This window comes from Saimiri boliviensis, chromosome 13 (assembly GCF_048565385.1).
Source record: "Saimiri boliviensis isolate mSaiBol1 chromosome 13, mSaiBol1.pri, whole genome shotgun sequence".
NCBI lineage: Eukaryota > Metazoa > Chordata > Mammalia > Primates > Cebidae > Saimiri > Saimiri boliviensis.
The window spans coordinates 76,937,165-76,950,177 of NC_133461.1; the positions used below are offsets into that span (position 1 = coordinate 76,937,165).

Genomic DNA, 13,013 nt, shown 5'->3' on the forward strand with positions numbered 1-13,013 from the left:
TAGAAATTCCATTTGACTCAGCAATCCCATTACTGAGTATATATCCAAAGGATTATAAATCATTGTACTATAAGGACACATGCACACGAAAGTTCACTGCAGCACTGTTTACAATAGCAAAGACCTGGAACCAACCCAAATGCCCATCGACGATAGACTGGATAGGGAAAATGTGGTACATATACACTATGAAATATTATGCAGCCATCAAAAACGATGAGTTCGTGTCCTTTGTAGGGACATGGATGAACCTGGAAACCATCATTCTCAGCAAACTGACACAAGAGCAGAAAATCAAACACCGCATGTTCTCACTCATAGGCGGGTGTTGAACAATAAGAACACATGGACACAGGGAGGGGAGCACTACACACTGGGGTCTGTTGGGGGGAAATAGGGGAGGGACGGGGGGAGGTAGGGAGTCGGGAAGAGATAGCATGGAGAGAAACGCTAGATATAGGTGAAGGAGAGGAAGGCAGCGAATCACACTGCCATGTGTGTACCTATGCAACAATCTTGCATGTTCTTCACATGTACCCCAAAACCTGAAATGCAATTAAAAAAAAAAGAAAGAAAAATACAAAAACAATAGCTGGGCCTGGTGGCCGATGCCTGCAATTGCAGCTACTCAGGAGGCTAAGGCAGAAGAAGCACTTGAACCTGGGAGGCAGAGGTTTCAGGGAGTCGAGGTCCCGCACCACTCCAGCCTGGGTGACAGTGCAAGAATCTGACTCAAAAAACAAAACAAAAAAAATCATGGCTGAATAATTTGAAGAGTCACATTGACTAGAACCGGTACACTGTTTCTCTATTAGTCATTAAACTAGAGCAAAACAATCCTGTCTATTTTGTAAAAATACAAAAATTAGCTGGGTGTGGTGGCACGTGCCTGCAGTCCCAGCTATTTGGGAGGCTGAAGCAGGAGAATTGCTCGAACCCGGAGCAAGAGGTTGTAGTGAGCCGAGATTGTGCCACTGCACTCCAGCCTGGCGCCTGGCGATGGAGCAAGACTCTGTCTCCAAAAGAAAAAAAAAAAAATTAGAGCAAAAGAGGCCACATTTTTATGCATACCCCATTCTCAGGATCTCTCTATCGCCTCATTTATCCCCTGAAGTCTCATTAAGGTTTAGTTCAAATGTCACTCCTCAGAAAAATATTTCCTGTTTACTCTGGCTAAAATACCCTCTTCCCTCACTTTCTATCTATTGTCCTGTTTTATTTTATTTTTAAATCACTTATCACTCTCTGAAACTATCTTGTTTAGTGTTTGTTTGTTTATATGTTTATTCTCTTTACTATCTGCCACTAGATAGTGTGGTGTAAACTATTTCCTGAATTAGTGAATGAATGAACAATTTTAAGCTGTAAATGAAGCTGTATATACATGTCAATTCAGTTTCTAACATGGAGCTTTCAGAAGATTTATGTGAATGGTTTTTCTTTTTCTTTCTCCTTTTTCCTTGTTTCTTATCCTCATCTTTAGAAACAGAAGAACTGCTGGAAGAATCAGAGCTTGATGAAAAAGACCTACCAGATATCTTCTTTTTTTTCTTTCTTTCTTTCTTTTTTCTTTTTTTTTTTTTTTTTGTTTTTTTTGTTTGTTTGTTTGTTTGTTTTTTTTGGATGAGCTTTCACTTCCACTTAATTTCTCCTCATGTTTTTCTAATTCTTTCTTCCAGTTCTCATGCTTTTTTTCTTCAAATTCAGCCAAAACCTGGGAGTCTTTCTTTTTCTTTTCTAGTTGCTCTATTACTTCTTCCCAGATAGGCCTTGGTCGATTCAGATAATCCTGTATTGTTGGCCCTAAAGACCAGATTGGACCCCTTGATCTCGCCACTGCTATTGGGTTCATATAGGACACCTGATTGCCCCAGGTCTCCGTGGTGCTGTGCTGAGCGCACAGTACCAGGCTGAGAGAAACAGGCAAAAAGACGGCTGAAGTGGGCCCGCCGCAGGTCCTTCTAAGCTTTGATTTGTCAACCCTGGCAACTGTACCTGGTACCCAGGTACATTCAATATGGTGTCTCCTGCTTTTTTTTTTTTTTTTTTTTTTTTTTTTTTTTTGTCACCACATTTATGGGTATCGTGACAGCCTTCAAGTAAAATCACGTGTACAGGTATCATGGCCGCCGCCAGATGGAGGCTGCGTTTGCATAATAGAAGACTAGGGTGGGAGGCCCAGTCTTTCCGAGGAATGTAAACCGCACACCTGGCGAAACCAATTCCCAGGGCCCTATATAAATTAATCACCGCCCCCTCAAGCCTCTGTACAAGACTGACTGTTCTACAGGAAACAGGAGACCTTTCTGGTGACCCACTTTCTCATTATAAGAAAGCTTTTTCTCTCTCATTTCTTTTTCTATTAAATTTTCCACTCCTAAACCCACTCCTCATGTGTGTCCGTGTCCTGAATTCTTTCTTGTTCGTGACAAAGAACCAGGGTATATAACCCAGACAATGGAGCCATTTCATCACCTGGCTTCCTTAGCACTTATGAAGGTATTTTCACGCATAAACAGTTATTCAAATTGATGTTTCTGTGAGGGAACCATCACTGGAGAGTCCTATTCCACCATCTTGTTCTATCTCTTGTCCACCAGGAATTCATTAAATGGTGTCAATAAGAGAGACCAAATGATTGTAACGATAACTGATATATTGAGTTGGAAAATTAAGCTGGGAGAGAAGAAGCATTAGGCATTATGTACAGAGAGTGATAGATTACTGAATGGATTTAAGTATGATAGTGGGTCTTGTGTTGCTTGGATATAACATGGTGGCAAGGGCTGAAAATGTTTCTGATATGTTTTCCATCTCCTTGAAACAAGTATTTCAAAAAATTTGACTCTGAGCCATTATCAGATATAAATTGCCACTTACCTTGCATTCTTGTGAACAGCACTCTCCGGAACCACATTGCACATTACGTTTCATTCTACATGATGTAGGGTCACAGCATAATTTATGTGTACAGTTCTGTTAAAAAAAAAAAAATTGGTAAGTGCTAATCATATATAATTAAGTACCATCAAATAAAACTGTGACATAAAACTACAAAGTATAGGCCGGGCGCGGTGGCTCAAGCTTGTAATCCCAGCACTTTGGGAGGCCGAGGCGGGTGGATCATGAGGTCAAGAGATCGAGACCGTCCTTGTCAACGAGGTGAAACCCCATCTCTACTAAAGATACAAAAATTAGATGGGCATGGTGGCGCGTGCCTGTAATCCCAGCTACTCAGGAGGCTGAGGCAGGAGAATTGCCTGAACCCAGGAGGCGGAGGTTGCGGTGAGCCGAGATCGCACCATTGCACTCCAGCCTGGGTAACAAGAGCGAAACTCCGTCTCAAAAAAAAAAAACAAAACTACAAAGTATAAAGCTTTTCTAAAATTCACAGATTTTTCATAATCCCATTCTTTATATGAAATTTATAGAAATCAATATCTCATTCAGTAACTTGTAAAATAAAGGTACTGTCTTGAGGGGGAGAAAAGGAGGGAGTTGAAAAAACACCTGTTGAGTACTACACTCACCACCTCTGTGCAATTTGCCAGTATAACAAATCTGCAAATGTACCCCCTGTAGCTAAAATAAAACTTGAAATTTTAAAAAAGGAATGTATTACGTTACTATATTTCATATAATTTTAATGATATTCCTATGGAGCCAAAAGCTAGAGGAAACAGTTATTAGATACCTTATTAACTAGCACTCTCTTTAAACATTTTCTTATATTATTGATCTTATAACAAATTATATCAGCCAGATTTATTCATGCATAGAAACAAAAATGAATTTCAAAAATGGTTCATAAAATCACAAATGTTTACTGTTTTCTCCATGCCTCCACTTAACTTCTTTGTGAAAAAATGAAAAACTAGAGATTGTAGAGCTGCAATGTTAAATATGATAACCACTAGCCATGTGTAGCTATTTAAATTTAAATTAACTAACATTAAATAAAGTTAATAATTAATGTACTCAGTCATATAAGCCACATTTTGAGTGCTCAACAGACACATGATTAGTGGAAAGTGTATTGTATGGCACAAAAGAATACTTCCATAATTATGGAAAGTTCTGTTGAAGAGCACTGCTCTAGAAAATTGATGTTTTAATTTTACAGTAAGGTTTGTATTTATTTATTAGACCTAGCATAAATTTTGTCCTTATTTCTCTTACTGTGGCGAATAAGATTGTTTTATTTTCAAAAACAAAGTGAAGTTTACATTATTAAAATAAGCCCCGATTTGTCTTGCTAATATTTGTTTAGAATTTATGTATCTAAGTTCATGAGTGAGTCTGGTCTCTAATTTTCTTCACTTACAATAAGCTTCTCAAAAGTTTTCTTGTGTCAGGTTTATACTGGTTTATAAAATGACTGGAGCTTTGTTTGAAAAAAATAGATTATTTCCTCCTTCAATATTAGAATTTATCAGATAAATCTACTGAGCTAGTGGTTGTTCTCAGACGTTTTTAAAATACAGATACAACTCTTTTGTTAGTTATACGAATATTTTAATTTGTTTTTCATTGAGTCACTAACTGTAACTTTTGCCATTCTAGTAGTCTTTCATATTCACTGAATATTCATATTTATTAATATAAAATTTTTCATTATGTCCTCTTTCTAGCTGTAGTTTCTAAAGTTTTTTAAATTATTATTCTTTTTCAGTCCTGATATTGATTGTTTATACCTCTTAATTGGTTTCATTAGTGTTATTTGAAAAATTTTAACTTCATTTTAGTTCTTTCAAGGAATCAAGTTTTTTTCTCTTTAAGCTGTTATATAATGATTGCTTATTTTTTAATTCTTGCTTTTACCTTTACCATTTATACATTTAAATCTATAAATTTTCATTGAAATATGGTTATAGATATATTGCTGAGTTTTGATATTATCTAATTTTCATTGTAATGTATTCACCCACTGGAAATTTAAAAGCATACTTTTTTAACTTTGTAAATATTGGGGATATTCTGGCTATGTTAATTGGTTTATTGAGCGAACTTCTCAGCAGATAAATAGTTAATTGATCTATTTCTTGATTTATACTTTGTTGCAATGTGCTAGGTAAACATACTCTTGTGTATCTTTCTTTCCCCCTGGAAGGCTATGCAGACTTTATGTCTAGATACAAAACATATTTGAAGCTTATTGTTGAGTAAGAAAAGCAATTTGCAAAAAATGCATAGAATATCATTGGTCCAGAATTTTCTCCACAGAATTATATCCCATATTTCTATAGATACATATATATATGAAAATATATAATAAAATATCTAAAAATATATACACAAAGCTGTTGACAAAGGAGACTTTATATATGGGAGAGATGGTCCCAAGAGGAAATTTTACTTTTATCTTTAATGTTTGATTTTTTACAATTATCATATATTTGTGTATAATTTACATAGTTAATGCATAGCTACTTTGAAAATATAACTTCACCCCAGTTGTCTCATAACCTCTAGAGCTACATATGGCTTGGTCAAGACCCAGGATCAGCAGGCAGTGATTGGGATAAAGTATTGACATATTGAATACATTTATTATGGTTAAAAAATGTGTTCCCAATACACATAGTCACTACATTGTCCAAGTTCAATGCTAATAAAAAAATCTTAAAGGCAACTAAAGAAAAGGGTCAGATCATGTATAAAGGGAAACACATCAACTAACACTGAATTTCTCAGTGGATATCTTACAAGCCAGGCGAGATTGGGTGCTTGTTTTCAGCATTTTTAAAGAAATTTCAACGAAGAATTTCATATCCCATTAAACTAAGCTTCACAATTAGAGAAATAATATTTTCCAGATAAGCAAGTGCTAAGGGAATTCATTACCAAAGGATCAGCCTTACAAGAGATCCTTAAGAGAGTTCTAAACAAGGAAGCAAAAGAATGATACATGCTCCCACAAAAACACACTTAAATACCTAACCTACAGATCATATAAAGCAATGCACAATAGAAATTACAAAGCAAGCAGCTAACAACTTTATAATAGTATCAAAACTTCACATATCAATATCAACCTTGAATTTAAAAGCTCTAAATGACCTTCTCAAAAGGCACAGAGTGGCAAGTTGGTTAAAAAATTAGAACCATTTGTCTGCTATCTTCAAAAGACCCATACTGCATGTAATGACACCCATAGACTCAAAGTAAATGGTTGCAGAGACATCTAACATGCAAACACAAAACAAACAAAAAAGAACAGAGTCTCTATTCTTACATCAGATAAAACAGATGTTAAACCAACAACAATTAAAAAAAGGACAAAGAATGACATTATATAACAATAAAGGTTTCAATTCAATGAGAAGATATAACCATTCTAAAAATATTTGCACCCAACATTGGAGCACCCAAATTCATAAAACAAGTACTATTAGACTTACCAAAAGACTTAGATAGCCAAAAATAATAGTGGGGAACTTTAACATTCCCACTGACAGCATTGGACAGATCACTGAGGCAGAAAGCTAACAGAGAAATTCTGGCCTGAAATTTTAGTCTTGACCAATTGGACCCACTAGACATCTATAGAACACACCACTCATCAACCACAAAATATGTATTTTTCTCATCTGTACACAGAGCATACTCTACGATCAACATATGATTGATCATGAAGCAAGTCTCAATAAGTTTTAAGAAATAAAAATCACATCAAGCATAATCTTGGACTTTAGTGAAATAAAAATAGACATCAATACAAAGAACAGCTCTCAAAACCACACAATTACATAAAAATTAAACAACTAGCTCCTGAATATCTTTTGAATAAACAATGAAGTCAAGGCAGAAATCAAAAAATTCTTTGAAATAAATGAAAACAGACATAACATAGCAAAATCTCTGGGATGCAGCAAAAATGTTGTTAAAAGGAAATTTTATAGCAGCAAATGCTTATGTCAAAAAGTTAGACCTCAGATTAACACTCTAACCTCATACCAAGAGATAACCCCACAGATATCAGAAAAAAAGAAATAACTAAAATCAGAGCAGAATGGAATAATATTGAAACTCAAAAATACAAAGAATCAACAAAACCAAGTGTGTTTTTTTGAAAGGATGAACAAGATCGATAGACCACCAGCTACATTAACAAAGAAAAAAGAGGGAAGATTCAAATAAGAATAATCAGAAATGACAAAGGTAACATTATAACCAACCACACAGAAATGTAAAAGATACTAAGCCTATTAATAATACTTTTATGCACACAAACTAAAAAATCTAGAGGAAATGGATATATTCCTGGAAACCCACCATCTCCCAAGATTGAATCAGAAGAAATTGAAACCCTCAACAGGCTAATATAGAGTTCAGAAATTGAATCAGTAATAAAAACCTACCAACCAAAAAAAGCCCCAGACCAGCTGAATTCACAGCTAAATTCAACCAGACATACAAAGAAGAGCTGGCAGCAATTCCACTGAAACTATTCTAAAACACCAAGAAGGAGGAACTCCTCCCTAACTCATTCTATGAAGTCACCATAACCCTAATAACAAAACAAGGCTAAGGCACAATGAAAAAAAGAAAAGCTACAGGCTACTATTTCTGACAAAAATAGACATAAAGATCCTCAACAAAATACTAGCAAACCAAATCCAGCACCACGTCAAAAAGCTAATTCACCATCATCAAGTAGGCTTCATTCATAAGATGCAAGGTTGGTTCAATACATGCAAATCAATAAATATAATTTACCACATAAATAGAATTAAAAACAAAAACCATATCCATGATCCTAAGTGAATTAATGCAGGAACAAAAAACTAAACACTGCATATTCTTACTTATAAGTGGGAACTAAACACTGGGTACTCATAGACATAAAGATAGCAATAATACTTACTGAGGGCTACCAAAGTGGGAAGTGAAGGAAGGAGGCAAGGGTGGAAAAACTATTGGGTACTAAGCTCAGTGCCTAAGTGACAGAATCAATTGTACCTGAAAGCTCAGCATCACACGATATACCCAAAAACAACCCTGCACGTGTATTCCCCAATCTAAAATAAAAGTAGAAATTATAAAATGTAAATAAAATAATGTGTTTCCAGCAGCTCTTAGAAAAAATGTTGTATATATTTTAATTAGGTTATCTTTAATTTGTTGTACGAATATTGTGTATCTTCAATTTCATTTGCTTCTTCTATTGTTTCCTGCCAAAGATGTGTTAACATCTCTTAAAGTGATTAATTTATCTGTCTCTCTGCATAGAAAAATTTTGCTTTAAAATATTTTAAAACTATGTTTGAGTGATGTTTAATTTAGAATTATTGCAGGTGTGCTGGACCTAGCCTGTTCTGGCTTGCAATGGCCAATTTTCAAATTTTCAGAAATTTCATGAACTGGTTGCTAACAAAGCCATTAATCAAAATTTAATTTCATTAATTTATGATTAAATAAATTGTATTTTTAAAAGCTAGCCAATGTTGAAAGCATCATTTCTTATTTTCCTACACTTTAATTTTACCTATGCTGTTGATGATATTAGTGGCTATTATTAGTTTTTGGTGGAAATATTATCACATTTTTTCAACTCTGCATTTAATAATGTTGCATTTGTCACTTGAAATCCACCACTGTGGGGATGTTTAAAGGAAGAATTTCAGCAAGTGCTACACATCAAGGCCTAAATCAGGTTTTGATGATTTTCATGGTACAGGGGCTAAAAGGTCTCAGTTTAATAAATATAGTTTGTATGAGGTTAAGAAATAATTCAACAGTAGCTAATATGCCAGATTTAATGAAAATAAATTTATGCGGTAAGAATTAGAAAATTAGGATAGAATTCCAATTATCAAATCATGGTTGAATCACAATCATATATTGAGTTAACTACAGAATCAATGAAAGTATTCTGGGAGAAGCATTCTGACTCTATGAATTTACAGTAAAGAGTATTCTTACATAACTGAAAGCATGTACCCTTTGAATAACTTAACTTCAATGAACTACACCCATTTAAAATGTTCAGTTTAATAAATTTTGCCATATGCATTTACCCATATAATCAAGTTACAGAACACTCCCATTGCCAACCAGAGGTACTCCTATTTATTGAAGTCAACCACTCCTTCACACTAAAGATTACTTTCCATCTTTTTAATAATTTCACATAAAAAAGAATCTTATATAAACTTGTAAATCTGGCTTATTTCAATCAGCATAATCTTCTTTTGTGATTCACCAATGCTGTTACGTTTACCAACACTTTGTTCATTTTTTATTGCTGAGTAGTTTCCCAATGATTAGAAATACCACAATGTATCTGTCCACATGATGACAGATATTTGGATTGCTTCTAGTATTTGGCTGCCACAAATAAAGCAGCTCTAAACATTCATGTACATACATTTTGGGGGACATATATTTTCATTTCTTTGGAATAAAAAATACTCAGACATGGAAATCTAGGTCAAAAGGAAAGTATATATTTAACTTTACATGACATTGCCAAAATGTTTCAAATATTTTTACACCCAACTAGCAATTTATACACATTTCAGCTGTTCTATATCTCAACAAAAATCACTGTTTTTATCAGAAGGGGGTGTATTTTTGCAGACATTCTGATACATGTGCAGTGTATATGATGTGGTTTTAATTATTTTTCCCAGATGACTAGTGATATTAAACCTCACTTCATTTTCTTATTGTCATTTATAAACACTCTACTGTAAATTGTCCAAATTATTTTGCCCGTTTTTATTAGTTTATTTCTCCCCTTTTAATTGAGTTGTAATACATACTCTAAAGAAATATAGATTTGGTCTTTTTAGATTTTTTTTAGTAGATAATATGTTGAGAGCATTGTTAGGAATACAGCAAAATTGGGCAGAAGACAGAGATTTTCCATATATCTCTTGCCCACCCACATACACAACCTCCCTGCTTATCAACATCTCAGAATGGTACATTTGTTGCAAATAATAACCCTACATTGGCACACCATTACCACCTGGAGTTCAATTTTACATTAGCAGGGTTTACTTTGATGCTATACATGATACGTATTTGAAAAATTCATAATGACATGTATCAACCACCACAGTATCTTACAGAGTAGTTTCACTGTTCTAAAAGTTCTCTGTGTTTTGCCTAATCATCCCTTCCTTCTCTTTAACTCCTGGGAACTGCTGATCTTTCTGCTCTCCCCATACCGTTGTCTTTTCTAGAATGTCATATAGTTGAAACCATGTGGTATACATAGTTTTTCAGATGGCTTCTTCTACCTAGTAATACGTATTTTAAATTCCTTCATGTTTTTTCATGGCTTGATAGCTCAATTCTTTTTAGCACTAAATAGTGTCCCATGGTCCAATGTACCATAAACTATTTATTCATTTACCTGTTTAAAAACATTTTAGTTGCCTCCAAGTTTTGGCAATTACAAATAAAGCTACTAGAAACATCTGTGTGCAGCTACTAGAAACATGTGTATGCATTTTTTTTTGTAAATATAAATCTGTAGCGCTTTTGGGTAAATACTAAGAGAGTGATTGCTGGATATGTTAAGAGCATATTTAGTTTTCTAAGAAACCACCAACCTATTTTCCAAAACGGCTGTGCTATTTTGCATTCCACTCATCTTGCTTATTAAATAATGAATGAAAATTCCTCTTACCCCACAGCCTCATCAGCATTTTGTGTTTTTTGTGTTCTAGAATTTTGATCATTTAATAGGTATATAATGGTATTTCAGTGTTTTAATTTACATTTCAACAATAATATACAATGTGGAGCATCTTTTTGTATTTGCCATCTATAGGTCTTTTCTGACAAGGTGTCTTTTAAAGTCCTTTGCCCATTTTTTACTCAGGTTGTTTGTTTTCTTATTGTTAGGTGTATTAGTCTCTTCTTACACATACATAAAAACATACCTAAGACTGGGTAATTTATAAAGGTAAGAGGTTTAATTGACTCACAGTTCAGCATGGCTGTGAGGCCTTAGGACACTTAAAATCATGGCAGAAGGGGAAGCAAACACATCCTTCTTCACAGGGCTGCAGCAAGGAGAAGTGTCAAGCAAAAGGGGAAAAGTCCCTTATAAAACCTTCAGATCTCAAGAGCAGTCACTCACTATCACAGAACAGCATTAGAGTAACTACCACCATGATTCAGTAACCTCTTGCTGAGTCCCTCCCAGAACACATGGTGATTATGGGAACTACAATTCAAGATGAAATTTGGGTGGGGACAAAGCCAAACCATATCACTGTGCCCATGGCCCTTCCCAAATCTCATGTCCTCACATTTTAAAACACAATCATGCTTTCCCATCAGGGCAAGTTCCTTCTGCCTATGAGCCTGTAAAATCAAAAGCTGGTTACTTTCTAGACACAATGGAGATATAGGCATTGGGTAAATACACCCATTCCAAATGGGAGAAATTGGCCAAAATAAAGAGGCTACAGGCCCCATGCAAGTTCAAAATCCAATGGGGCAGTCAAATCTTAAAGCTCTGAAATGATCTCTTTGACACCATGTCTCATATCCAGATCATACTGATGCAAAAGGTAGGCTCCCACAGCCTTGGGCAGTTCTGCCTCTGTGGTTTTGCAGGGTATAGACCCCCTCACAGCTTCCTCCATGGGCTGGCATTGACTATCTCTGGCTTTTGCAGATGCACGATGCAAGCTGACAGTGGATCTACCATTCTGGGGTCTGGAGAACCAATGGCCCTCTTCTCACAGCTCCACTAGGTAGTGCCATAGTGGGGACTCTCTGGAGAGGGGTTCAAACCCATTTCTCTTTTGTACTGCCTAGCAAGGTTCTCCATGAGGGTGCCACCCTGCAGCAACCTTATACTTGGACATCCAGGCATTTCCATACATCCTCTGAAATCTAAGCAGAGGTTCCAAACCCCAGTTCTTGACTTCTGTGTACCCACAAGCTCAACACCATGTGGAAGCTGCTAAGGCTTGGGGCTTGCACCCTCTGAAGCCATGGCCTGAGCTATGCCTTGGCCCCTTTTAGCCATGGTTGGGATGCAGGACACCAAATCCTGAGACTGCACAAAGCAGCAATGCCCTGGGCCCTACCCACAAAACCATTTTTTTCCTCCTAGGCCTCTGGGTCTGTGATCAGAAGGGTTGTGCTGAAGACCTCTGACATGCCCTGAAGATGTTTTCCCCATTCTCTTGGTGATTAACATTGGCTCCTCATTATACAAATTTCTGGAGACAGCCTGAATTTCTTTTTCTCCTCAGAAAATGGGTTTTTCTTCTCTATCACATTGTCAGCCTGCAAATTTTTTAAACCTTTATACTCTGCTTCCCTTTTACACATAAGTTCCAATTCCAAACCATATCTTTGTGAATACATAAAACTTAATGCTTTAACAGCACCCAAGTCAAATATTGAATGCTTTGTTGCTTAGAAATTTCTTCTGCTAGATACTCTAAATTGTCTCTCTCAAGTTGAAAGTTCGATAGATCTCTAGTGCAGGGGCAAAATGCTGCCAGTCTCATGCTAAAGCATATCAAGAGTCACTTTTATTCCAGTTCTCAAGAAGTTCTTCATCTCCACCTGAGACCACCTCAGTCTGAACTTCATTGGCCACACCACTACCGCCATTTTCATCAAACCTATTCAACAAGTCTCGAGGACATTCCAAAATTTCCCAAATATTCCTGTCTTCTTCTGAACCCTCCAAACTGTTACAACCTCTGCCTGTTACCCAATTCCAAAGTCATTTTCACACCTTTGCGTATCTTTATGGCAGCACCAAACTCCCAGTGCCAATTTGCTGTATTAGTTTAGTCTCACATGCTAATAAAGACATACCTGAAAGAGGGTAATTTATAAAGAAGTTAAATTGACTCACAGTTCAACATGGCTGGGGAGGCTTCAGGACATTTACAATTACGACAAAAAAGGAAGCAAATACGTCTTTCTTCACATGACAGAAAGAAGTGCCAAGCAAATGGGACAACAAAACCCTTAATAAAACCATCAAATCTTATGAGAACTCACTGACTATCACTGTAACAGTA

General features: G+C 35.8%; 1 protein-coding gene across 1 annotated transcript in view; it reads right to left on the reverse strand.

Annotated features, from left to right (window-relative positions):
• The window catches only part of LOC101051686 (disintegrin and metalloproteinase domain-containing protein 5-like), a 102,123-nt gene that overhangs the window by 37,280 nt on the left and 51,830 nt on the right, over positions 1-13,013 (reverse strand). Inside the window, exon 13 of the mRNA XM_003942405.3 lies at positions 2,881-2,976. Coding sequence (XP_003942454.1) covers positions 2,881-2,976 — 96 coding nt within the window. The remainder of the gene's footprint in view (positions 1-2,880; positions 2,977-13,013) is intronic.